The sequence below is a fragment of the Alosa sapidissima genome, chromosome 20 (assembly GCF_018492685.1).
Source record: "Alosa sapidissima isolate fAloSap1 chromosome 20, fAloSap1.pri, whole genome shotgun sequence".
NCBI classification, from domain to species: domain Eukaryota; kingdom Metazoa; phylum Chordata; class Actinopteri; order Clupeiformes; family Clupeidae; genus Alosa; species Alosa sapidissima.
The window spans coordinates 24,495,165-24,522,571 of NC_055976.1; the positions used below are offsets into that span (position 1 = coordinate 24,495,165).

The 27,407-nt window shown below is 41.6% G+C and overlaps 1 protein-coding gene across 1 annotated transcript; it reads left to right on the forward strand.

The window, feature by feature from the left end:
• The first annotated feature begins 12,073 nt into the window (after positions 1-12,073).
• zgc:174917 (uncharacterized protein LOC565650 homolog) lies at positions 12,074-17,119 on the forward strand. The gene is made up of 8 exons (XM_042074194.1): positions 12,074-12,206; positions 12,344-12,400; positions 13,081-13,372; positions 14,722-15,007; positions 15,233-15,324; positions 15,805-15,944; positions 16,125-16,229; positions 16,710-17,119. Exons 3-8 carry the CDS (start codon positions 13,243-13,245, stop codon positions 16,803-16,805), a joined length of 849 nt encoding a protein of 282 aa, XP_041930128.1. The 5' UTR covers positions 12,074-12,206; positions 12,344-12,400; positions 13,081-13,242; the 3' UTR covers positions 16,806-17,119.
• Positions 17,120-27,407: the final 10,288 nt, after the last annotated feature.

Sequence of the window (27,407 nt, forward strand, 5' to 3'; positions counted from 1 at the left end):
AGTGAGTGCTGTTTTTAACAGTTACTTGTCAGTTTGAGGCGACTGGTGAGTGCTAGGATCAGTAAGACTTGTTGTAAGTGTTGCTATGAGAGGAGATGTTCTCTAAAGAGCTGGGTCTTCAGGAGTTTTCTGAAAATGGAGAAGGATGTCTCTGCCCTTGTAGGAGCTGGCAGTGTGTTCCACCAGCGAGGAACAACAGATGAGAAAAGTTTGGATTGGCTTGAGCGTACCGTACCGGTGGTAGAGCTAGACGTCGTTCGTCTGAGGAGCGCAGCGGTCTGGAGGTAGCATATGTCTGTATGAGGGCATTCAAGTAGGTGGGAGCAGAACCGGAGACTACTTTGTAGGCAAGCGTTAGAGCCTTGAATTTGATGCGGGCTGCCATAGGTAGCCAGTGTAGCTGGATGAGCAGCGGGGTAACATGTGCCCTTTTGGGTTGGTTGTAGACCAGGCGCGCCGCCGCGTTCTGGATCATCTGAAGTGGTTTCACTGCGCAGGCTGGGAGACCTGTCAGGAGGGCATGACCGGGCGACTGAGGCAACATGATCTGAGAAGTTTAGTTGGTTGTCGAGAACAACTCCTAGATTTTTTGCAGTCCTGGTAGGTGAAACAGACAGGGATTCAAATTTGATGTTGATGTCGTGATGTATGGTAGGTTTAGCTGGGAGGACCAGCAGTTCAGTCTTTGAGAGGTTCAGCTGGAGGTGGTGTGCCTTCATCCATGTAGCTATGTCTGAGAGGCAATTCGAGATCCGTGCTGAAACCAAGGGGTCATCAGGTGGAAAGGACAGATAGAGCTGTGTGTCGTCTGCATAGCAGTGGTATGAGAAGCCATGCGAACGGATAATCTGTCCCAAGGAGGTGGTGTAGATAGCAAAGAGAAGGGGGCCCAGTACTGAGCCCTGGGGGACCCCTGTGGTGAGATGGTGAGGTGCAGATAGCTGACCAAGCCATGATACGTTAAACGAGCGTCCTGTGAGGTAGGATTCAAACCAGGAGAGAGCAGAACCGGAGATTCCCATGTTAGCGAGTATAGAGAGAAGGATGCGGTGATTAACCGTGTCAAAGGCAGCCGATAAGTCAAGCAGAATGAGTACTGATGACCGAGCGGTCTCCCTGGCTTCTTTTAAGGCTTCTGTTACAGACAACAGAGCCGTTTCGGTAGAGTGGCCGCTTTTGAACCCAGTGTAGGCTACAGTCCTACCCAGTAGGCCTACTCGAAGCAGATAGCGTTGTCTGACGGTCGAGTGGGTTAATGCACGTATTTCCAGAACAGGTCTGCAACTTTCAGGTAGTTCTGAGTTCGAATCTAGGCAGGAGCAGAGCCATATAAAGGCCTAGGCCTATTGTTATCATTTTTTGCAAGGTGTTGCTCCTGGCAATACTTGTTTATAAGACGTTTGGTGATTAATTGATAGCTGTTTTTGGGACACGTTAAACATTCTTTATAATGAGCGCATCCGGGGAGTAAAGCGACTGTTTACAAATGTAGGCTACAATGATTGCAATACAAAAATATACGCGTGTTAGTTTAGTTAGTTTTGTGATGTTTTGCACTTTTGCCTCATGTGTTTTCAGGTTTGAGGGCTTTTTTGGCAAGATTGACCTTGGTTAGACTCTGCATATGTTATTTCTCCATATGGAAAATAAAGTCAATTTTCGACACACGTCTGTTATTAGTTCAATAACAAGTGTTGCTTGTTAAAACATGTGACTAGTGAAACTCAAATGATTTTAGAAATATTTAGCCAAAGCCAAAAAGTGTTAGAGAGAAGGAGAGACGCCGGTGCAGCTCAGATGTCTTCTTAATTTTCTTTATTCTTTAGTAAAAGGTGCAGAACATTATTCAACTTTGACTAACGTTTCGATGTTCGTTAGTCAAAAACATCGACACATCGAAATGTTAGTCAAAGTTTAATAATGTTCTGCACCTTTTACTGAAGAATAAAGAAAATTAAGAAGACATCTGAGCTGCACCGGCGTCTCTCCTCTCTAAAATATCTGTCCTGGCCTGGTTGCAACGGATTGTGGCCAAACGACAGAAGCGCGGAGAACCCTCCTTTGTCTACCAAAAAGTGTTACTTTGTGCCCCGCGCTCCCCCACTGCTTGTGAAAGAAGGGTATGGGGGAGGGGGGCTTAACGTGAAAAAGCTTAATGTAACAAAACGGCAACGAGTCGTTTTAGGCTACAGGCCTTCATAATGGTAGGCTACAGGAAGTGGGGGAAGGGTATGGGATGACCAGAGCCGTCATCTATCGTCTTTCCAGGCACACAGCTAGTTATATAGCCTATCGACTGCCTTAACAGATAGGCTTTGCTCTTGGGTTTGGCCTTACAGCGAACTCAATGCTCTTGTTGCTTGCAGTTTGTTAAATAAAGCGATGCAGATTACATTATTTATTTCTGATTAATTGCGTCTTTTGATGTATTTTGCAACATTTGCTTGTTAGGCTGGGCTACTGTCAATGTCCTGTACAGGTCAATGTTCAACAATTGCTGGTGTAGGCCTAGGCTATTAATCAATTAGGGACTGTTCGTTATTTATTTAATTAAGGGGCTACCAGAGGAGTTTTGGGAGCGTTAGTCAAAAAAGACGTGACCCTCCCTCGCCAGCAAGAATTTTTTCTATGACCCTCCAAAGTGATTGAGAAAAAACGCATGACCCTCCCCAGTCCCAACAATTTATTGATGCCTTAGGCTACTGGGTCAATTTGGGAGCTTGCATGATACGACTCCTTCCTTGAAATGCCTTGAAAAGGCTGTCGTTTGCACAATTTCACAAATAATCACCGGGACCGAAACAAACCTGTCAACTTTTCCCGGGTTTATCGCATATTTTAAGTTTTCCCTCGCTGTCTTAGGAGGAGCTGCAGGGGATGCGAGGCCCTGTGCGAACTTGACAGATGCAAGGCCCTTTTCACTTACGTGCATGAAATCATGCGATAGCTTACTTTACACATAGCCAAGGCTACCGTCGGTGTATTTTAATAGTAGCCTAGTCTAATAAGCTACATCAGCTTGCCTTTAAGAGGGGAAATTCAATTGTATAGCCTATAACATTAGCTGAGTCACATATTTGGCCATACGGTGTTTATCATAGGCTACATCATGAAACCAAATAGTGTAACAAAGGCGAACACTTTAACAGGGGGAATTAATTGGGCATGAATCACACACGACATTCAAACTATTGATAAGATGTACTGGTCTGTATCTATAGGCTAACATTGGACAAATAAATGACACTGACTCGCCATATCCTGACTCAGGAAAAAAAACATTTTCTTGCTTTGCCGCAAACTCAGCAATGAAATCATAGGCCAGTTTGCAGGTAGCCTAACGTCTTTTTCATAGAAGGGAGAGCCCAGTCTCTCCTGTGACATGGAGGTGCGCAAATAGTTTTTAATAGCCTGTTCAACTTCGAAAAGCTTCGTTTAGCTTCAAAAACTCAGTGTCTAAAAACTCAGTGTCATTCAGACTCAACCCTCTTGTTGTTTTATTATCTTTTTCGTTGTCGTTTGAACGTTGGCAAGCAGGCATGTTGCGGTTGCAATTTAAGTGAAATTTCTACAGTAGGCCTACAACATGCTGTTAGGCTGGGCTACTGTCAATGTACTTGTACAGGTAAATGTTCAACAATTGCTGGTGTACAGGTTATATAATCAATTAGCTAAATCAGTTGTCCAGCTGTTTAAACATTTTTTCGTGCTACATTCAAACGCAAAAGGTGCTTTGATATATTTTTCGTTTGAACGTCGGCAAGCAGGCATGCTTTGGTTGCAATAAATGAGGATAATTGCTTTTTTTTGCATTATTTTGAATATGACTCGCTCCAGTCTCAACAGCACGTACTTTTTCCACACGCTAAGTTCTAACACACATAGGCCTATCCCCTCTCGCTTTCTCTCTCTCCATCCCTGCACACGGTGCTTTCTTAAAGGAGCTGCACCATTTTACAACAATTGCATCTACATTTTCATATTAGAATGTTTTGTCAAGTGTAAGCTTAAACTACCGTGATCAATTTAAGTTCCCGTGCCCCCGCTGCGTCATGGAAGCAGTAAGTCAGTCGCATCAAAAATAGTAGTGGCACCCAAGTGACACCTTGTGGTTGTTTGTCAACTGCAGTTTGTGCCATTTCTGCTGAGAAAATGGGGTGCGTGATTCATGAAGGAACCCGTCCAAACTTAACGGGGACCCACTGTACGGGTGTGAGGCGTTTGGAAAAATAGCTCCACAGTTTTACAACGCATGGTAAACACCTGTTGGAAGCATCTTTTGCAGCGATTTTTGTGTGAGCATATCAGCGAACACCCCTGACCACTCGATGAGTTTCACGTCTTTGTAAACAAAAGTTTAATGCGTTTTAGGAAGGATTGTTCCAGTGCACATATGCAGCGTTCTGGAGGAGGGGGGGCGCTACCACAGAAACCGAAAATTCTCAGGACAGCAGCGTGTGTCCAAATTTCAATCTTAAACGTTCTATTTAATCATAAACTATCTGAAAACAGGGCTTTAAGTGTAAAATACCGAACTTGTCCTTTAATGATGAGCCTGTCCACACGTTTCCCTGCATTTGGGATATCCAGTGTTTTGTTGTCCTGCTAAAGTGCTTTAAGCAGTAAGCAGCTCACTGCAAGGTGTTTGCCATCAGTGAACCATTTTCTATTCGCTCGTTTGTTTGTTTGTTTGTTTGTTTGTTTGTGACAGGCTGGGCTGGCAAGGTGTTTAAAGTACATATTCAAGTGCCAGACCACATCCCAAAATATGTCTGGCTTACTGGACTAAATATGCTTCAGATATATGAAATGAAATGATTTTTAAATCACTGTCATCTCTTGGGTACTCAACATACATACAACACTGGGGAATATGTATTCCCCAAACGTAACAGTTTAGCCTCAGTCTTGTCCAGTTATGCCCCTTGACTTAATTACGAGTTTCAATTATCGCCCCTAGTTACACTAATAACAAACTCATTAGCTCAAAATACAATTCTGTCTTCCTCAATGTTACTTAATGATGTTCAGTACCGGTAACATAGCAAATAACACACACACACACATTCATGTTAATGCACATGAACAGTTTGAATTTATATTTAAGTTAATATTTTAAAATATTGCAATGTTACGAATCTATTTAAATGACTATGAAGTAGTTTCTTATATTTATTAAAAAAACATGTGAAATTGAAATTCAATAAATTATAAAGAGGTGTCAATCTTGAGGATATTATGTCTATGTGTAATGGAATGAATGTGTCTACTCTATATTTCCTGTGTTTTATACTACTCTTACCAGTGAGACCAAATACAATTTTCATGTAGACATGACAATAAAGTATTCTATTCTATTGTATTCTATTCTATAATGCATAAATGACATCACATAACATACCCCATGTTTTCCTACATGTTTGAATAACAACTTTCCCACATGTTCCTAGCTCCACTGATACAGTTGAAGTGTGCCAGCTATTTTCTCAGAAATTACCTGAAATGTAACCCCTCATTTTCCTACTCTATTTGTCCTCACAGTTTATGAAAGGGTCAACTCTTGTGCATGTAAATGGATTCAGATTTAATGTAAATGGCATTGTTGCAGGATGATCTCATGTTACAGTGCATGCAAACAGCCAGTAGGTGGCACTGTAGAATGCAGAGATGCTGTATTTCAGATCTCCAGCATCAGTTGCTCACGATGTTCTGTTGGAGGCCTTGTCATCATTCCAGTGAAGGTTTTATAGTTGCAGGGTTTTCCATTTTCCATGACAGGACCACACATGAGATTGTCTTGTATTACTCAATCACCTTCATTCTTTAGATTCTTTAACCTTCATCAACTGGTACACGTACAACATACACACCCACGCACGCACGCACACACACACACACACACACACACACACACACACACACACACATTATTGATAAGCTACCACCATGAAAATGTTCTAATCATGGCCAAATTAATCCAAAACCAAATAGATTTGTTTATTGTTGCAACCCTACTAAATAAAAATAGAAAACATATTCAATCTGATAAAGATGTGTTCCTTGAGATTCCCAGGTACTGGAGTCTTAATGGAGGCCGTAGACCATGTGAGTCAGAATTTATCTCTGACAACATCACAAAGCCTAGGAGATACAATCAAGTGTATGAAGTGAACCAACACCAGACTGATCCTCCATCTAAATTAGGCCAGACATACAATAGCATTAGTCAAATCCAGCCAGCCAATGTTTGTCACAGCCCAATGTTTGTCATGGTGACATCACAAGCCACTGAGCACAGGTGATTTATTAACCTAGCCACTATTTCCTCTCTTTTTTCCTTGTTCACTGAGTGACACGTTGATCAGTCAAAAACAAGTTTGTCCTTTTTCTTGGAAGTGATGGGTCAGGTTAAGCTGAGCCTGCTGAGGAGGGGCAGGTCCGTCCTGTGCAGGTTTTTCCTTGTTCCTCTGTTGATGTCATCGTCAATAATTTGAGGAGCGTCATGGCTTTTTCTGTTAGCTCTTTGGCCCTGGGCAGGAGGGCCAGTGAACTAACTCGGCTCTGTGATGTGATGTGGGATGTGAGTCAGCATTTACCTCCACCACAATGCCTAATGCAGTGCAGTGAACCAACACTGATCTTCAGACTGATCTTCAATCTAAATTCATTCAATCTTTATTTATTCTCGGAGGTTCATTGAGGGTAGTCCTCATTTTCAGTGAAGCCGAGATTACACAGTAATAATGGAATAACAAGAGATATACACTGCAAAAAATGAATTCTAACCAAGTGTTATTGATCTTATATTAAGATTAAAAAATCTATTTGGTATTGTTTTTAGTATGACAAGATTTACCTAGCGCCCTCTCAAAAGATCATTTTGACTTAATTTAACCCTTAAAGGTGTAGGTTTTTGAACATTCTAAGTTCCGCAACAATTGAAGGTTCTAAAATTCTATGTTGAATTCAATGAACCCAGATATTCTTTAGAACGTTCATTTCCCAACATTCCCGTCACACCAGTCTGACGGTACTCCTTTAAGGGTTAAGAAGACTTTAACTTATTTTAAGGAGTCTTATCAAGACAAATTTACTTGTTTTTAGGACAAATTTGCTTAACGCACTGGCAGACAAATTTGCTTGTTTTCAAGATGAGATGTCTTAAAATAAGTCTTTTTTTTTTTAATTAAGTCAAATGAAGTCTCTTTATACTGAAGACAATACCAACTAGTTTTTTTTATCTTGATATAAGATTAATAACACTTGGTTAGATTTTGTTAGATAAGCAGTTTTTGCAAATAAAGTTTTTTAAAATAACATTTACATAAAACATGTACAATTTGACATAGGAAGGTTTGTTATTACAGATTTGAATTGATTATAGGAAAGTAGAAAGTTCATTTTTATGTTACATTGGAGATTATTCCAGGAAGTAGGGGCACAATAACAAAAGGCCGACTTCCCCAACTCAGTGTGGATACGAGGAACCTGAAGAATCAAACAGTCATTTGATCTGGTCTGATAGGGACCAGAATTCCAAACAAGCATGTTTGAAATATAACCTGGAAATTTTCCAACAATACCTTTGTAAATAAAGAGATGCCAATGATTATGTCTCCTTTCAGTCAAAGATGACCAACCCACTTTACCATAGAGGACACAATGATGAGTGCTATAGCCATCACCAGTAATGATCCTCAGGGCAGAGTGGTAGACTGAGTCCAGGGCTTTAAGTGAGCAAGCAGTAGCATTTCTATAAATCACATCACCATAGTCTAGAACTGACATAAAAACTGCTTCAACAACTTGTTTCCTACATTCCATAGGAATCAGGCTAGACATAGCATTAGTCATATCTAGGGAGATCAAGTGATGCCTAGAATGATGGAGACCTTTTGTCCCCTATTATTCCATAGAACTGTATAGTAAACGCTTTTGTTGTTCCCTGACTACTTTTCCATCCAACAATACATTGGTTCCAGGAGAGGCTCACAACCATACTGACAAATATAATTTCGAGCTGTCAAAAAAAAAACATAAGAAAACATAAACATCAATAAAATACTGGCCCTTACAGAAATTTCTGGTTTCTGGAGAACAGTTGCCGCAAATATGTGGCAAGGTCATATTTGCATATGCAAATTAAGTTTCTGGCAAACAGTTGCAGTTAACTTTTGGCAATGTTGCAGCAACTTTGCAGCAATGTCATACGCAAATTAGGTTTGTCACTAGAAGTTCACTGGAAGTTTGCCATTATTGACTAAGCGTGGTGGCAAATCACTGGTGAACACATTTGCCACTAGTGGCAATCTTCTCATTGTTGCCAGAACTTTACTGGAAGTTTGCTGCTAGGGGCCAACATTGGCAAACTTCTGGCAATATTTTCTAGTGAACTCATTTATTTTACACAAATCACCCATGTTGACAGCAAATCTGCCGCAAATATTTAATTTTTGTAAGGGGTATTCTTCTTGGCATGAAATGGGATTTGTCACACAACTGGAAGAGTTCCATTTTAAAATCTATGGTTATGGTATTTAGCACAAGATTTTATCAAATACAAAGGCTATATGAAAACCTCACTCATACAGCACTTTAGACAAAAACAACATCTGCAACATGAATAACTGTAAAACCCAGGGACGGCTATGTTCTGCAGTGTTAGGGCCTCCTCGACGAGGAGATTGCTGGTTCGTGGATAATTCGCAGCACAATGGAATTATGGACCCGCGGACCAAAAGAAAAATAAACTTAACATTTTCCAGATTAGGAAATATTTCTTACTTTAGTGTTATCAAATAAAGAGGCAACATAGGGGGGAGTGGTGTGAGCGCTCATTCAATGTGTGTGCGCGTCTGCGCAAGTTAAACTGAACCCCAAGATAACGTGGATAGAAGTAACAAACAAACGTTATTTAAAACAACGAACAAAGCGGATTATTGGTGTCCATGAAAATAGCATAGAAACGGGCTAGTCCAATCCAAAAGGATGGAAATAACAGATCTTTGAATTTACTATAAGATGGTATGCAACACAAATATATTCCCTTTGCAATGCTTTATGCTTTATTGAGGTAGGCTTCAAAAGTATATTTTTAATTTGAGTGTAGCTAGTTCTGTTTAATCTGTCTTTTATATTTTCTTACAAAATATAGTCTATTAGGCCTATCATGCATTAATAGTAACAGTAATACAGACATGGGTCACACCTAGTCTAATCAAAATTAGGCTGTTTATTATTTATTATTTATTTCACTTTCGCTGGAGTGAACGCAGAATATGGGCTGTTGTTACACAAACAAATAAACAAGGGGGATGATCTGCATATCTGTTCACCAAAACTATGTTTTTGCTAACCCATTCACACAAAACATAATTCGGAAAGGTTCTCTCCATTGTTAAGGTGTGATAACCCTAGGTTGTTGTAGTAGAGAACCATATGACCCTCATTTCATAGCACCCTCGATAAAAAGCACCTGCAGAAACCAATCTCTGGCGCCGCCACTGTAAAACCAAACATATTAGACAACTCCATCAGTCTGGAATTTCTTTTCTTACTTCTTGCATACTTTCCTAAAAACAAGTTAGACCTGAGACATTTCTCAAATCTTTCAAAAAAACAAGGTCAAAGTCTGACTTGGAAGGTCAAGAAGGTCTAGTCTAACTTGCCATACTGGTCCATTGCCAAGCATGGTTTCCAGGTGAGTCCAGAGTCACAGCACGCACTAAGTAATGAAAGACATCCAACATGAACTCAGAGGGAACACTATCTAGATAGAGATCAGTTGCATTGTTTTTTTAATCAGGGCAGCAGTTTTCAAATTGCATTATGTGTTTATCTAATTGCAAAAGGGTTCTTGACAGTTATAGAAAGAAATTATGCAATATCTACATTGCCTATTATGAGCAACCATTCAACCAATGTTCCAAAGGCACATTCTGTTTACTTATCTGATATCATTTTAAAGGTCTAACTGAGAAAACATTGGAGAACCCTTTTGCAATGTGTGTCCTGTCCAAGGTCCACTTTGGTGAGAAATTACTCTAATCGTTTAAAAAGACAATATCAAAGTGCCTGGAAGGAAGTAGAAGAAAGGAAGTCTAAGCAAATGTAATTAACCAAATGGAGTGTTTACCCATGACCCTGACCATATATTTGCTTTAAATAGAAACTTGCGATACTGATCCATTGCCAGACCTGTCAGTCATGAGCAGGAGGAGTTTCCAGGTAATTCCACAAAAACATTTCTCAAGGGTCACTTACAGCATGCACTAAGTAATGAATGACATCCAAGGTGGACTCAGGGGGAACTCCATCTGCATAAGTCATGGTGGCGTTTACTTTATTTATTGGTGTTCCTGAACTCCGTTGTATTGGTATTGTCTGAAACTCAGTTCCTTGCCAGTGTACAGCGGACTCTACTGTACTTCCGTCCTTAGTTACTGTTAATTCCATTGTCATAACTGTTTCTTGTTATGATGGTTTGTGTATTATGCATGATTCATGGAGAGAGCTAACATAAATAGATGACAGTCACTTATAAGAAGGTTGAGGGGGGGGGGGGGGTTGTAGAGAACCACAAGACCCCTCATTTCATAGCATTCTCGATAAAAAGCTGAGCTACCCCATAGCTCCTGCAGAAACAAATCTCTGGCGCCGCCACTGTAAAACCAAACATACTGTATTAGACAACTCCATCAGTCTGGACTTTCTTTTCTTACTTCTTGCATATTTTCCTGAAAACAAGTTAGACCTGAGCAATTTCTCAAATCCTTAAAAAAAAAAAGTCTAACTTGGAAGGTCAAGAAGGTCTAGTCTAACTTGCCATACTGGTCCATTGCCAAGCATGGTTTCCAGGTGAGTCCAGAGTCACAGCACGCACTAAGTAATGAAAGACATCCAACGTGGACTCAGAGGGAACACTACCGGTCAAAAGTTTGGGGTCACACAAATTTCCATTACGCTCCATTAGAGATCAGGAGCCGTATTCACAAAGAATTTTAAGGCTAAAAGTAGCTCCTAAGTGGCGAATTTAGGAGCAACTCCTAAAAATAATGGGCGTGTCACTCCTAACTTTAGGACTCCTCATTTTTTTCACTAAAAGTAATTCACTAAGCATTTTAGGCCCCCAGTTGCATTGTTTTTTTTTAATCAGGGCAGCAGTTTTCAGATTGCATTATATGTTTACATAATTGCAAAAGGGTTCTTGACAGTTGTAGAAAGACTGATCTTTAACATTGCCCATTGCCTACATTGCCCATTATCAGCAACCATTTATTCAATGTTCCAAAGGCAGATTCCAGGCCAGTGTACAGCAGACTCTACTTCCGTCCTTAGTTACTGATCCAAGTCTTGTCCCAGTTGATTCCATTGTCATAACTGTTTCATGTTATGATGGTTCACAACCTTCAATCTTTTGTGTGTTGTAGTACATAAAAAGCATATCCTTAGTCCTTACAGGATATGCATCGTGTTTTCTCTGGTATGCCATGACATCACATAACATGCCCTATATTTTTCCATCATGAAACACAACTTTCCCACGTGTTCCTAGCTCCTCTGTCTCGTGTTCCACGTGTTCTTCGTTCCACTGACGCAGTTGAAGTGTGCCTATATTTTCTCAGAAATTACCTGAAATGTAACCCCTCATTTTCCTACTATATTTGTCCTCACAGTTTATGAAAGGGTCAACTCTTGTGCATGTAAATGGTTTCAGATTTAATGTAAATGGCATTGTTGCAGGATGATCTCATGTTACAGTGCATGCAAACAGCCAGTAGGTGGCACTGTAGAATGCACAGATGCTGTGTTTCAGATCTCCAGCATCAGTTGCTCACGATGTTCTGTTGGAGGCCTTGTCATCATTCCAGTGAAGGATTTATAGTTGCTGGGTTTTCCATTTTCCATTACAGGACCACACGTGAGATTGTCTTGTATTACTCAATCACTTTCATCAACTGGTACACGTACAACATGCACAGATGTGATGGGGACTTTTGGAGAAAGGGCACAGCCAGTTGAACACCACCCCCCCCCCCCCACACACACACACACACACACACACACACACACAGACACAACTCAGCCTAATATAAGGAACCCGTGGCAGAGTTGGCAGAAGAGTTTCCAGAAGGAACTAAAGTGGACCTTGGACAGGACGCAGTCACAGAGACAACTCAGAAGCCAAGCCAAGTATATCATCTGAGGTAATGACAAGAATAGTTGTGATGGCTGAGCTCAAAGCACAGTGACTTTTCAGGCTCATTTTCAAAGGCCTGCTGACATTTTGGTGTGAAGTGCATGTCATCTGGTTCTTATTCACTATATAATTTCATCTGTCTAGCTCACAGCTGCTGAAAGCATCAAGGCGTCAGGTCTCTCATCACACAGGTGTGCACAGGTGAGTCTCTCTTCTGGAGCGTGTGACTAAAATCACATCTGGTGTAAGAGACCTGTGTGTATGTGTGTGTGTGTGTGTGTAGGATGGATGTGTGCATGTATAATAATCTGCCTTGAAGAAGAGAAAATCTCTATAACAGCAGGTGTATGGATTTGTGTGTATGAGTGTGTGTGTGTGTGTGTGAAAGAGAGAGAGAGGGTCTAGAGTCAGAGGGAGACAGACAGACGGAGAGACAAAGAGAGACAGAGAGTCTGACCACAGTGTGTGTGTGTGTCCAGTCTGAGTCTGAGTAAGCGCTGCTGTACTGGGCCCATGGGACAGGGGTGTCGCTGCTCATTTGCGCAGCTCCAGAGATGTTTTTGTCATTAGTGCCGTCATGCTGCTGCAGGTCGCGCCCAGCCCCCGGAATCTCCTGGTGCTCCATAAACAGCCCAGAATAAATTTATCCTGAGCGAGCGAGCGATGAAGGGGTGAAAGGAGAAAACAGAGGAGAGGAGAGAGAAGTGCCAGAGAAAGACAAGTGCGTTTCTGAGGAGAAACGGAAATACCTCTGTCAGGAGAAGCTTGTAACAGCCCGCACTCTCCCTCTCTCTCCCTCTCCCCTCCTTTCTCCCTCCCTCTCTCCCTCGCTCTCTCTCTCTCTCTGTGTCTCTCTGTTGCCCTCACTCTTTTTTCCACAGGGCAGGTTATAAAAACAGGCTTCTTCAGGAAACACTTACACAGTCTAACAAGGGCCCAGCTGGTTATCCCAGACAGAGAGAGAGAGAGAGAAGACGGAGACAAAGACAACATCGCAGTAAGATCCGAGAGAGAGCGTCGTCATCCCTCAGCAGCCAGCAGTCATGAGCGTATCCGTGGAGCAGATGTCCAGCCTGTACGAGCAGCAGGGCTACCTGAGTGGCGTGGGCGTGCTGGACCCCACCGAGCTCCGGCAGGCCAGGGAGGCCTTCGCCCAGCTGGAGAGGAAGTTCGGTGAGTAGGCTACCGGTCAGGCAGTGGGGTGGGGGATTGGTGTGGAAGGGGAGTGTTGGCAGAAAGCCAGTTAGCTGTGGAGTGTCACAGCTATGTACTGTTTTGATGATAGTTATGTAATGGAGTAAAAAAAACAAAAAACAAAAAACATTTCATTTGCTATAGTTTCAGCTGTATTCTCCATAAGCAGTAAAGTAAATGATGGGCCTACTTCTGGGATCCCATTTCCAGTATGACATATTTTGATGCATTTGACGTCACTTCCTGATGGTCTCTGAAAGACCCCTACTGGACTTTGGCTTACCCTGCTTACCCCCTCAGTCTCTGGTCCTACGCTGTGCAGTGTGAGAGGGGGAGTTTCTACAGTAGGCCTATAGCGGAGAAAGCCGTACTTCTTTTACCGATTTATTTAACGATATATTTTGCATTACTAATCAAAACAATGTCCAACTTGCCATTGCACATACTCAAGCCCTGTAATTTATAGATAGATAAATGTGTGGTATGTTGAACTTAGTGTATGTGTTTGTTATATGATCTATGGTAATTATTGTGTGTCTTAAGTGACAAATGGTTACGCTTTACTTGACAGTGTTGACATAAGAGTGACATGACACTGTCACCATAAACGTTTATGACATAACGCTTCTGTCATTACTGTAAGTGTCATTCGGTTTTTGTCATAACAAGTTAGGGTTAGCATTAGGACAACCTGTATTAGGTTTAGGGTACAGGTTAGGGTTAGGATTAGGATTAGGATTAGGGTTAAAGGTTAGGTTTTGGGTTAGGGTTCAAGTGTCATGACAGTGTCGATTATGTCGATACTGTCAAGTAACGTGTTACCTGACAAATACTGTATATAAATTTTGTTAATGCTCATATAGATCTGCCGTGTTCGTAACAAGTGTAGGTGAAGTTTATCCACATTAGTGTCTGTGGTTGCTGATCTGAGGAAAGGCTACTAATATCCTGTGTGTATGAAGACTGCATGTCACAAGCTTTCTTCTTTATGCCAATGTGTACAGCTCCATTTTGATGGAATAAAGCAACCAGAACACCAGTGCATGGCCATTTTTTACTTCAAATGCAGACTCATAGAGCACAATGCTTTACAGTTACATGTATATATGATGCTGTTTTTTGTTGTTGTTGTTGTTTTTTAAGCATTTCATGAAGCCTGTTTAATGTGCAATTAATCATGAACATCAGAACTTAAAGATGCAGTAACTAGAGCTGGAGACTCAGAGCTTCTGTTGTAACTGACGTTTTTAACACTTCCCTGGAAAGGTCTCTGCCATCAGTGTGTGCAGTGCAGCTATGCTAACCCTCCATCTGCTTGTCCCCCACAGGAACAGACTATACTGGGTACAGCCTCCACAACGTGCACATGCAGTACGACTGGGTGATGGGGCTAGTCAAGCACCCCCGCGTTCTAGAGGTGGTAGGTGCCGTCCTGGGGCAAGATGTCATCCTGCTGGACTCCAGATTTATCTGTAAATACCCCGTAACCAGGGGCAACCGAGGGGCAGATGTCATCCCCTTTGAGAACGGACCAGGAGGGGAAGAAACGAACAGAGAGGAGCGGGGAGAGAAGGAGGCTGGCCTGCCCTACGTGGCCTGGCACCAGGATATGAGGTGGGTCACACACACACACACACACACACACACACACACACACACACACACACACACACACACACACACTAAATACATACACGCATTATTGATAAGCTACCACCATGAAAATGTTCTAATCATGGCCAAAACAATCCAAAACCAAATAAATAAGTTTGTTGTACCCCTACTAAATAAAAGAAAACATAATGAATCTGATAAAGATGTGTTCCTTGTGATTTGCAGGTACTGGGGTCTTGATGGAGGTCCAGTGTTGTCTGTGTGGCTGGCTCTGGATGACTCACTGGAGGACAATGGAGCTCTTCAGGTTATTCCAGGTACTGAACACCTTGAGTCCAAATGAAGGCTACGACAGAGTGATGAGTGGCTAGATATGAGAGAGTACATTACTACATCAAGTAGTATTGCTTCCAGGGACAGGCAATTAGTATGAGTCATAGAACAAACATAAACAAAGTGCCTTTTCACATAGCATATTACTGTGAAATACAATGCCACCATTCACAAGGCATATTTCAACATGTTCCGGGAATACCAAAGACTCTAGGAGACCTGTGTTATACAGTGTAGCCAGAGTAAACTCTACACTCACATCTCTGTTGAAAATACCGTAAAATGTTGCCTCTAAAATATTTTCACAGCTTTCTCAAACTCGGTCTAGACCACTTAGGTTTTGACAAACAGCTGGCCTGTTTTAGCTTCGTAGAAAAAAAGGCCCATCTGTGACAGCGGGTAAACGCAGTGGAGGGCCATGTGATTGATGAACTAAACACAAGCTCACTTCCTGTCTCCAACAGGAAGTCACTGCTCCGGGATGCTCCCTCACCGCCAGTCTCAGCGCCCGGGTAACATGCTGTCGGTCAACCAGGAGATCCCAGAGGAGCTGGTGCAGACAGACAAGGCTGTACTCTGCCCCCTGTTGGCCGGGCAGATGTCGGTGGGTGATGTCTACCTATATATACTCATAGATCACCAAGGCTCAAACTTCTGGTTCTGTAAGACATAACTCAAATAGCATTTGTGCATAGCATAGCACCGTCCTTCAGTCAGTTTCTTGGCCTTTGGTATTTTGGTTATCTGGATATTAATGTCCATATTTTTTGTTGTGAACATGCAGCTGCATGATGGCCTGCTCGTCCACGCCAGTGACCCCAACATGTCCGACCGCAGGCGCTGTGGTTTCGTTATCCGCTACGTCCCCACATGTGCTTATCCAATTCAGGTGAGAGAAATACAGAGTGATATTCACACATCAATTTTCATGATGCTAACTTGCCTGTGTACTTAAATGTGTAAAAGTGTGTGTGTGTGTGTGTGTGTGTGTGTGTGTGTGTGTGTGTGTGTGTGTGCGTGTGTGTTACAAAAGGAATACTTTTTCATTGAAATTATAATTGATTCAATAAGTCAAGACTTGTACTATGTAGTGTCTGGATATTTTCTTCGTTAACAGCAAGTAGGACATTTTTAAGAGCTGTGTTTGAAGACAGTGGGCAGAATGAATGGGTGACTCATTTCCTTGGCAAGTTTGTATCTACAAGCAGTGGAAACGTCTTAAGAATGTGGGGGGAATGTTTTGTTCAAACACAAGAAAGGCTGAAACCTCAGCCTTTTTTGTCAGTGCTTTCCTTTCCCTGAAGAACGTCTCTCTCTCTCTCTCTCTCTCTTTCTCTCTCTCATTCCTCTCCCTCTCTCTGCACCCCAGGACCCTGACAGACCCAGGCGTTTCCATGCCACCGTTCTGGTCAGTGGAACCGACCAGTATGGACACTTCTCAAACAGTGAGGATCCAAAGATCTGAACGCTACAGCCAATAAGCTGCAGGCAATGAGAGGAGGAGGAGAATATTTATAATACTTTGAATTACTTTGTACTGTTGTACTCTCAACAGTATTATATGATTTACTGTAATGTATAATATTATACACTTTACTGTAATATCTGCACATATTTAACATCTTTAAGTAAATAATATATTGTGACGAAGAGGCATGTATAATATGGGGAACTGTTTAATGATATGTTTTGGTTTTCAGGGATATGTAAAAGGGTTTTGGATACTTTGTGTACCTTGGCTCTGAATGTTAAATCAGTTTAATAAAATATTTAACCGTATTGCATTGATCTTTTGTTTACTTCTTGCACGTTAGCCTATGGCAATTGGCAGCAATGGAATTAGACAATACATGGTAATAAGATTATATAAAAAGCCCTGTTTCATTATTTCATTCATTAAGTCAAAACGCTAACTCTTGCCACTTTGGTGGTAGTTTTGGAGCAATTGACACACAATTAATATCTGTCATAGAATTTGATAGAGTATGACTTTCTCCTTTTGTGAGTTTGTGTAATCATTTCAAGTATCTAGTCTTTTAGCGAGTGTTCTAGTCTTTTAGCGAGTGTTTTCAAAGGGTGCGCATTGCACATCCAACAAACATATCTACAGGCCTATGAGCAAATGTCATTACTGTTACACTCGTCCCCACAACATCAATACTCTGTTGTATAACCAGTGTTGCCAAAGTTACCTTGAAAAAGTAATCTGATTACTGATTACTCCTTTAAAAAGTAACTTAGTTACTTTACTGATTACTTGATTTTAAAAGTAACTAAGTTAGATTACAAGTTACTTTATTAGTTACTTTCAGCAGCTGCCGACAACACCCCCACCGCCTCAACATAAAAATGATAACCGGTTTTGCAAATACTCACTATACTGGAAGTGCATTTTAACAGTAATGTCAGCCATGTATAGCAGACATCCCAACCTAACCTACTTAAATACTGAAATTCAGATGTTTGTTCAATAATACCAACACCAAAATAAGGAAGGCCTATTGATAGAAATTGTTATAGTAAAATTGTAGATTTTTTTGAAGATTTTTTTTTTTCATGTAGCCTTGGCAACTAGCCATCTTGTATAGGCCTGAGTAATATGCAAATGAAATTACACTTGTTAAACTCACCTCAACAAGCCTTAACCCGCTGTGAGCAATGCTAAAGTCGCTGTTACAAACAGTGCAGTGTGCAAGACTATCATTATGTTTTAATCTTATGAGACAATTGGGTACACTTTTGTGTAGTCTGATGTGAAATGGGTCTTAAATCTTCCTTTTTGAGGGGCGCTGATGCTGCCATGACGCTCCTGTTCCTAGATACACTGACTGAACTGATTAATTAAGTTTGGGAGAAAAGAGATATAAGCACACTTACACTGAAAACTGATTGGTTGATTTAGAAAAACAGACCAGGATGCTCTCTGTCTTGGATGCTCTTCAGGCACAAACGCACCACTCCTCTCTCTCTCCCTCTCCGTTGTGTGCGCGTTAAACTCATATGCACACGCGATTTCAAGTCCGGTCTGGCTTGCGTGCTCTTGTTCGCTCTAGGTTCCGGGAGATTTTATCGAATTTGCGGGCGTCAGGAAGCCGCTATCAATATGTGGGAGAGACTCCCAAAACTTCGGGAGACTTGGGACGTCTAGCTAGACAGCACTTTGTCGCCAGTACAGAATGTACAATGTACCTTAATGTTGAGTGGTTTTACACGTGAATTGTCCTCATGCTGAAAACGTGAGCATAGCCTACATGACATTAATCCCCAAGACAAGAAGAAAGCAAAGAATATATCTTTTTACTAGGGAAAATGACAAAAAAAGTAACGCACAGTAACTTAGATAAGTAACTTTAATCTGATTACTGGTTTGTAAATAGTAGCGCGTTAGATTACTCGTTACCGAAAAAAGTGGTCAAAATAGGCTAACGCGTTACTAAGTAACGCGTTACTGGCATCACTGTGTATAACACATCTGCGATGCTATCATACACCCATTTCTAATGGATGAAGCCTTGGCCTGAAAGAGAGGTCGTCAGGTGGTCCCCAACCTCCTCTGGGTGTTTCGACCCTTAACCACAACACCCTCCAGTTGGCGGGTCAGCAGTGACTGGCCAGGTCACTGCCCCTCTCCTCCAGCCTTCCAGCTTGCGTCCTCTCTTTTGTGCCAGAGCCAACAGGAGGCTCTCTCAGACGCTTCTCCCAGCCTACGTACGGCTGCTTTCCTCAAGTGGCCTCTCAGTCCAACCTTTGTCAATAGATCCCACATGGATTGAGCTGGGAAACCTCGACATCCAACTTCCACTGTCAACAGCCATGTTGCCCACCCCTTGTCCCGACAGTCTTGGACCAGTTGCTGATACTCATACTCTTGGACCAGTTGCTGATACTCATACTCTTGGACCAGTTGCTGATACTCATACTCTTGGACCAGTTGCTGATACTATTCCCCTTAAAATACTTTTTCCAACTTTACTCATTTTTTCGAGATAATTCCACGGTTATTTAAATATACCTTTGTATCAACTTATGTAATATTGGATATTACCAGTTTGGAATTTCAATTTGCTATTTATGGCCTGCAGGCCTCATTGACCTGAGCTCATGCAAGTCAGAAAGTGGAAGATTCTATTGGGGAAAGGTTCCAGTAGGGGGTTGGCATAGAAGCAAAGAGGGGAAGTGAAGGGGTTTGTGTGAATGTACAGAAGTACTGAGACAGTCCATCTGATCAACAGGTATGTTCCTGGGCTCAATTTTATACACTGACCATTTTCTCACCCATTCATTTCTAATAGCCAGAGTCTCTCTGTGAGCCTGTGCATGTGTCACGGCCCACAGACTCAGGACAGGGAGGTAGAGTTCAAACAAGATAGTTTTATTTAAAAGGAAAACCAGGAAGTGGGTTGTCAAACCCAGGTCAGTATCAAACAGAAGTTCCACTGGAAACTAGGGATGTGACGCTCGAAGCTGACGTTTCGAAACAGTGTCGAGCTTCCGAAACGCAAGTGTTTTGAACAGCGTTTCGAAGTGTGGTTCAAAACGCCCATGTCACGTGACCATGGCTTAGTGAGGCTTCGTAGGGTTTCAATTTGGTTTGGACAGGTGGCACACTTGCCGCGCGAGCCAATTACCCGAGTAAACACCTGTTTGATCTAAATTACAAAGTCCCAGAATGCTTAAAAGTCATTCAAACACATCCTATCTTTGTGGGTTTTTTGTGAGGAGAGAGATTTTAAGAGATATAGCGACATAGAGACATAGCGATTTATAGTGCATTCTTGTGATTGATAGGTTAGTGATATAGATTAATTGACAGGCTAGAGACAGACAGTAAGCGATAGTTTAGATAGATATAGTCTTGTGACGTTAATATTTAGATAGTAGCAGAAGTAAAAAAAACATATGACTGATGCCTTTATTTCAAGAACAGCTGACCCTTTGAAATACTGGCAGGAGGGGAGAGTGGTTTATCCAAACCTAACTGTGATGGCAAAAAAATATTTGTGCATGCCAGCAACAAGTGTGCCTTGTGAAAGATTTTTTTCCAAGGCTGGGGAGGTTTATTCAAAGACGGCAGAACAACTGTTATTCCTAAATAAAAATGTATGTTGACATACAAAAAAATGTGTTGTTTATTTTTCCCATTTTGTACCTGATTAGTCTAACCTGCTTCACATGTATCCTTTATTTCCCTACAACATGTTCCCAAAAAAAACCCTGGGCCATAAGCATAGCCTACATTTTAAAACAATTGTAGCATTTTCCTCTCCAGCATATTCCAAAGGATAATGTACTATGAAACTGAAATAACAAAACATCTAACTGGCAGATATAAAAATGTTCTAGTTACTGAATGCATATACTAGTCTGAAATTTCTAAGCACCAGTAGGGAGTCGAACACCGGCCGCTCCGGCCGAATGCAAGTGTGTTAACCACTGAACCACGTGGCTGTGGACGAAATCTTGCGTTCCATGTTGGCTATTTATATTCTTCGTCTGAAGCAGTTGTGCTTCATGGTCAAAATGTGATGTTAGCAAAACTGGCCACTAGATGTCACCATGGAGTTACGTGTGTCGGATTGTTTCGAAACCTCGACACATTCCGGCGCAATGGCTTCGTTCTGCCCATCCCTACTGGAAACAGTAGGCCAAGAAGGGGTCCAAAACACAGAAGATCAGCAAACTAAACGGAAGAAGTCCCAAAACACAGAAGATCGACTTAACTAGATCCAAATCCGGAGGTGTCTCGAGGGGTCAGACCAGGAGGACGCTGGAACAGGCGAGGGGACTCCAGGAGGAGTATTCCTTGTGAGTCAGGCTGGTGGACAGCACCTTGGTGTCATCACTGACGAGGCCAGACAAAGACTGAGGGGAGACTGGGGTTTAAGTAGGGAGTGAGGCTGATTGGGAACAGGTGCAGGTCATTAGTAAACTGGGGAGTGTGAACGAGTGAGGGGAGCTTCAGGAGAGTGAGCAGTGGGTGTGGCTGGAACAGAACCTGGTGTGACTGTGACAGCATGTGTGTGTCCCTGAGATTGGAAATGTGGGAGAGCTTGTCAGCGTGTATGAGGGTGTGCATGAATCTGATGGCAAGTGCGAGAGTGTATGTGAATCGGAGTGTGTGAGTGAGGCTGAGTATGTGAGTGAGTGTGTAGGTGAGAGTCTGAATTGATTCAAGCCTTGGTTCACTGGTCGTGCATTTGGGTCCTACTTCCTGAAATCCTGACACTAGGCCTATTTTACCTTGTTTTTTAGGGTTCTCTTTCGTCCCTAACGGCCTAAGAATTGCCCACAACTCCTTGGGATCACCTTTTTATGCTCCTCAATTTTAGCCTTAAATCCTTTTTCGCCTCATCCACCATTCGTTGAACCGTATTTTATATTCTTTAAAAAGAACAGGCAGTTTGGAGCTTTTAAATTCACTTAAAGATTTTTATTCCTTGCGTGAATGGTGATTATCATTATTTATCCAAGGCTATTAATCTCTGTTTTATCCTGGTCTCAGCTATCAATGTACTTCCAAGAAAATAGATTAAAAGTAATCCCATGCTGTATCAACATCACATATGTTGGTCATTTCAGTCCAGTTGATATTATTAAGTGTGTGCTGAAAGTTGTTAGCATCATACCTTTTTAAACTTCTGCTCTTCAAAGATTTGTGACATTTAGACCTCTTAGCTTTCCTGGTACAGTAAGTTAAAAAATGGTCACTAATTCCATACACAATAACACCATTTTGTAAGATCTTACATCTGTCAGATACCATGATATGCTCAATAGCAGTTTGGCTATGTTCAGTTATTCTGGTTGGAACACTAATTAATTGGGTTAGACAGGGTTAATTGGGTTATACAGTGGACTACAGTGGGTTATACAGTGGACCTTCATTCAAAACATCAATATTATTAGCTGCCATTTAAATGACTTACCGGTTTAAAAAATCATGACAACCTGCACATACGCATTCCAATATCTGAATAGTCATTCTAATTGTTATATAAAAAAACTAGATACAGTATATACAGTATGACTGCCGCTCAGTCCTACATCCGTTCCGCAAAAATAAATCACACTGTCTCCCCCACTCTTGCAACTTTTGTGTATGCTTGTGTGTGCGCGCGTGTGTGCATGTGTGTGAGTGTGTGCGTGGATATGGATGTGTGTGTGTGTGTGTGTGCGCATGCGTGTGTGTCTGTGCGTGTGTGTGTGCATGCATCTATATGTATGTCAATTTGTCTCCATCTCCTATACACAAATCCGGCGAAACACGGAAGTAAAGCAGCGCCTCCATTACTGCGTTGCCTTGCTGCTAAGGAAGCAGCGAAGTAATGTGTTGGTCCTGTAGGCGGCTGTAGCAGACGTTAGCTGTAGATGCGAAATCTTCTTTTTCTTTATTTCTATATATTTTTAAATTTTTATTTAGGACGTATGCTGTCCAGTGATGCCAAGAAAAGCGTGTTGTGTGGTCGGCTGTTTTAACAACAGTAAGAATATACAGACTTGGAGGACCAAGATGTGCGTTAAAAGTGGATGAAATACATACGATTAATAAAATAATCCTGAATACCTGTAAAAACATCTATTTAACTGCTACAAGTGGTCGTGGCTAATAGTTATTTGCAACTTCTGAAGCTTGTAATATTAGCAACACAGCTACTAATGATAGCATTTGGCTTATAGTTGTCATTAATTAATACACGTCTTAATACATTATGTTGTCAATAAATTACCTTCATTGGTAAGTTTTGGCCACTGCCTGACATCTACCCAATGTTCCCTTTCACCTGACATTTCATGAGCAGGATCTCCTATTTGATATTCTCTGACAGGATGCTTTCATTGAAAAGCCATTAGAAGGCACCGGCAAGTGTCACACCGTCACACTCCGCAGGCACGCAGTAATGGCGGCAGGCAAGATGGCAGCGCCCATAAAGTTTGCGGCGGATTGGTGTATAGAGCCTGACCGATATGGGATTTTGAGCACGATTTCGATGTTTGAGTTTTTCAAAAACTGATAACCGATATATCGACCGATAGTCATTTTTAACCAACACAATGTAGAAATGTTTTCCCATAACAAGGTTCTAATCAAGATGGGGCATTATGTTACCCTGGAAATCCATAGTTGTCGCGAAAGCACAATTTAAATTGTCTCTGCGAGACACTCTGACAATGAGTAAAGATGCATGTTACTTTTACCCCTTGCATCACGAAGAACCAATCACATCGGTGTATCTGATATGGCGGGCCAGAGGTGAGCTAAACAGATGATGACAGCGCTGCAACAAATCAGTCAGTAAACAGTGGTCGTAGTGTTATCCAATTGCGTGCAGTGAGATTTTCAAATGCATGGTTGGTGCCGCCCCTCGAGTTGGCCATACATTAGTCATGGCCAGACCCTTAATCTTTCTAGATTACCAGGGTCTGGAATCTCCAGGCTAGCATTATGTATTTGAATAGGCCTAACTATTGAATTTCCTAATGAAAGGCTCTTCATATACAGTAATTAGGTCCTTCCTTGAAACACCTTTGTTGAAATGCAAGAAATTGAAGACTGAAACTAGGGTGTAGTCTAGTGGGTGTTTTGGAATGAACGTTAGCTCATATGCTCCCATTTATTTCGTGTAGACTTTTTGTGGTCTTAATGCAACATTTTACAAAGACCTGACAGGGTCACCAAGGAATGTAAGTGAGTCACCAGCAGAAAAAGCTATTTAGCAAGCAGAAATGTCCCAACCCGTTGTTTTGGATGCATCGTAGACAGGTATCTTTCATGTATATCCACCATCAGCAAACCATTGCGTTAGTGAACGTTACCTACAGTGGGCATCGCTTTCAAATGACCACTTCATTCGCGCATTACGCGGCGTGAAGCTGCGAGAAGCTTTAGTACCACTTTCAGCCACTGTGCGTCGCTCTGCCACTGTACATCGCTCTGCCTGCCGTCCCTTACATAATTGTTGCCGAGAGTAATCCCAGCCTACGAATTCAATAACAAAATAAATCATGCATAATTAAACATTACCTCGATTTAGGCTACTTGGGTATGGCTTAAGGCTTGACTACACGAAAATCGAAATCGAAATTTGCTGTCTACATTATTGTCAGTGTTGGGGTTAACGCAACTACGCAAATCAAAACAGTGGTGTGATAATTGAGCCAGTAGAGAAATAACTGTTCAGAATTAATCTGTAGCCTTGGGTAGGCTTCTGCAGAAAACAATGTTGTTGCCGATTTAATACTATCTGGAGACGTTTTTAACAGGCTACGCAATAGAGGCTTAGACAACTATGACCCACGTTTTGGTTTCGTAAATTAATTTGCCCTACTTCTTGACTGCAATGTAGTCAATTGACTGCTTGACATGTCATTTTTATTTTTCTGTACGATAAACAATTACATCTGCTTTATGCCGCAGAATTACATTCATATTTGGCTGACTGCAGACGCGCCACTTCCCTCCCCATATTCCAATATTAAGATAGTATAAAGTGCTTTTTGTATAGGCTACTATCATAAAAAAAAATAGTTAAAACGAATAGCTATTTGCAATTTGACAAAACACTGGTCCTCATTTTGCGAATGCGAGGACGATATGAGCCTGTTGCATTTAGTTAGATGTCCGAGTCACACATAATGTTTGAAAACCACTGGCTCGTAATCACAATAATTTAACACACGACAGTTGGATAACCTACTTCATCATGTCCCCATGCCTACATTTTTGTGAGTAGCATAGAGGTCGTTAAAAACAAAGTATGGCTCTCCGTTTGGGACATCGAAAACTTTTTTTTAATTTTTAATAGACTACCGTCGAAGATGCTGACTTGCAAAAGCCTCGGGATAACACGTTATCTCCACTATCATCAGTCATGCCCCTTGATCAAAGTGGGGAATGAAATAAAAGTTTGATAACCACTGGCTTAACAAGTTACCTGCAGTCCAGAACACAGAATCTATTGCAATATTCTGATGATCGGCGATGATATCGGCAAATGTTTGTTTTCCAAAGTAAGAATTTCACTTCACCATGCACCTTCGACAATACCTGGCCTACCTGGTATCATTACAAACATTATTCTGTGTCCTAAAACTGGCATATTTTATGGCATTGTGTCATGTAAATTCGTTGCAAAATCTAGAGAAATGTATGAGGTGGTCAGCGGGGGACAATTGAGACACACATTGGATTGTGTTATTACTTGAACATTCCACACTATCCACAGCTGTGGTAGGCCTATCAGGGGCAGGAGGATTACTGTCAGCGCAGGCTTTAGGCCTATATAAAATTCTTCAACAGAAGGCCTCGAATGTTGTCTTGTTTGTGGAGCGCTTTGCTTCGCTTCTGTAATTTCGGCTTCATTGAAAATGAGGGCTTCCCTCAATGACCCTCCGAGAATAAATAAAGGTTGAATGAATGCAGGCTTGCCCAAAATAAAGGCATGTGGTTTGCGCAGCCTACAGTAAATAACAGACCCGCCAGAATGTGCGTTATGATGCTTTTTTACGAGCAAGATGTTTTTGGTACCCTACGCACACTGCATGTTCTTAAATAACAATGATCATCAGTAATATTCGACCATTAATTTGGGTAAATGGGCAAGCGTGACCACCTTGATTGGCTGATTGTAACGCGGGCATGATTCCAAACACCTCCCTTACGATGATGAGTGACAGGTCTCAGAATGCGTGCGCTACACAAGGACGGAAGATGATGAATAACTGGGGCCGTAGGCTATTCACAAAGGCTTTTATCTTACTACTAGGAGTAGGCTACTCCTAAATCGCACTTAAAGATTTTAGATTGGAGTTTTCTCTTAAAAGTTATTCACAAAGCCTTTCAGACAACTCCTAAACTAGGAGTGAGTCTTCGTGGCTATGGATGACGTCATTACTCATGCACGAGCTTGACTGAAGTGACCACCTTGATTGGCTGACGATTGTAACGCGGGAATTCCAAACACCTCTCTTCCGATGATGACTGACAGGTGACAGGTCGGAGAATGCGTGCGCTACACAAGTAGTGTGAAGGACGGAAGATGATTAATAACTGAATAAAAAGGCCTAGCCTAAATGAATAAAGAGTAAGGCAAAACAAATAGCTTAGTAGCCTAATGAAACATAGGCCTATGGATTGATGCAGTAGCCTACCTTTGCAACATTATTAAATGAATCTGTCACCATATCCCTAGGCTACGTTTGCAAAGAGGAGAACATTTTAATTTGATTCACAATGAAACGTTACATTTCATTTCCATGTTAACAATGAGTAGTTTGTGTTGTTGTTGGTGGCGTTATTGCATCCCTTTTATGAATGCAAAATTGTTCCCTCGCAATTGGAAGCTCCTGTTGCGCATAGTCTATTTCAAAACATCGCAACGTAAAATGCCACAAAAAAGCTGTTTATGAATAGGTCTTAGTGAGTTAGGAGTCCTCTCGACTTAAGCTGTCCCAGACTTAGGTGCTACTTTTAGGTCTAAAATGCTTCGTGAATTACTTTTTGTGAAAAAATTAGGAGTCCTAAAGTTAGGAGTGACACGCCCATTATTTTTAGGAGTTGCTCCTAAATTCGCCAGTTAGGAGCTACTTTTAGCCTTAAAATTCTTTGTGAATATGGCCCCTGAATAAAAAGGCCTAGCCTAAATGAATCAAGGCAAAACACATAGCCTAGTAGCCCAATGAAACATACGGATTGATGTAGTATCTTGTAACATTATTAAATTATTCTGTTACTATGCCTACGTTTGCAAAAGAGAACATTTTAATTTGATTCACAATAATGTTACATTTAATTTACATGTTGACAATGATTAGCCTAGTTTTGGTTGTTGTTGGCGGCGTTATTGCATGTTAGTTATGCCTACAATGCAAAATTGCTTCCTCGCGATTGGAAGCTCCTGTAGCTGCATAGGATTTCAAAACCGCAGGTTTGTGAATAGGTCTGTGAGTAAAGAGTCCTCTTGACTTCTTTTAAGCTGTCAGAGGTGGGAAGGTGTGATTTTTTGGGGGAAGGGCCGGATTAACTGGGCACAATTGTCTGATGGCCCCCCTTCCCCCCAGCCAACGTGAA

Excerpts from the sequence above, each read along its gene's own strand:
- zgc:174917 (XM_042074194.1), top strand. The coding sequence starts at position 13,243 with ATGAGCGTATCCGTGGAGCAGATGTCCAGCCTGTACGAGCAGCAGGGC. Across the intron at positions 13,373-14,721 it reads CCAGCTGGAGAGGAAGTTCG|GAACAGACTATACTGGGTAC; the intron begins GTGAGTAGGCTA and ends TGTCCCCCACAG. Across the intron at positions 16,230-16,709 it reads CATGTGCTTATCCAATTCAG|GACCCTGACAGACCCAGGCG; the intron begins GTGAGAGAAATA and ends TCTGCACCCCAG.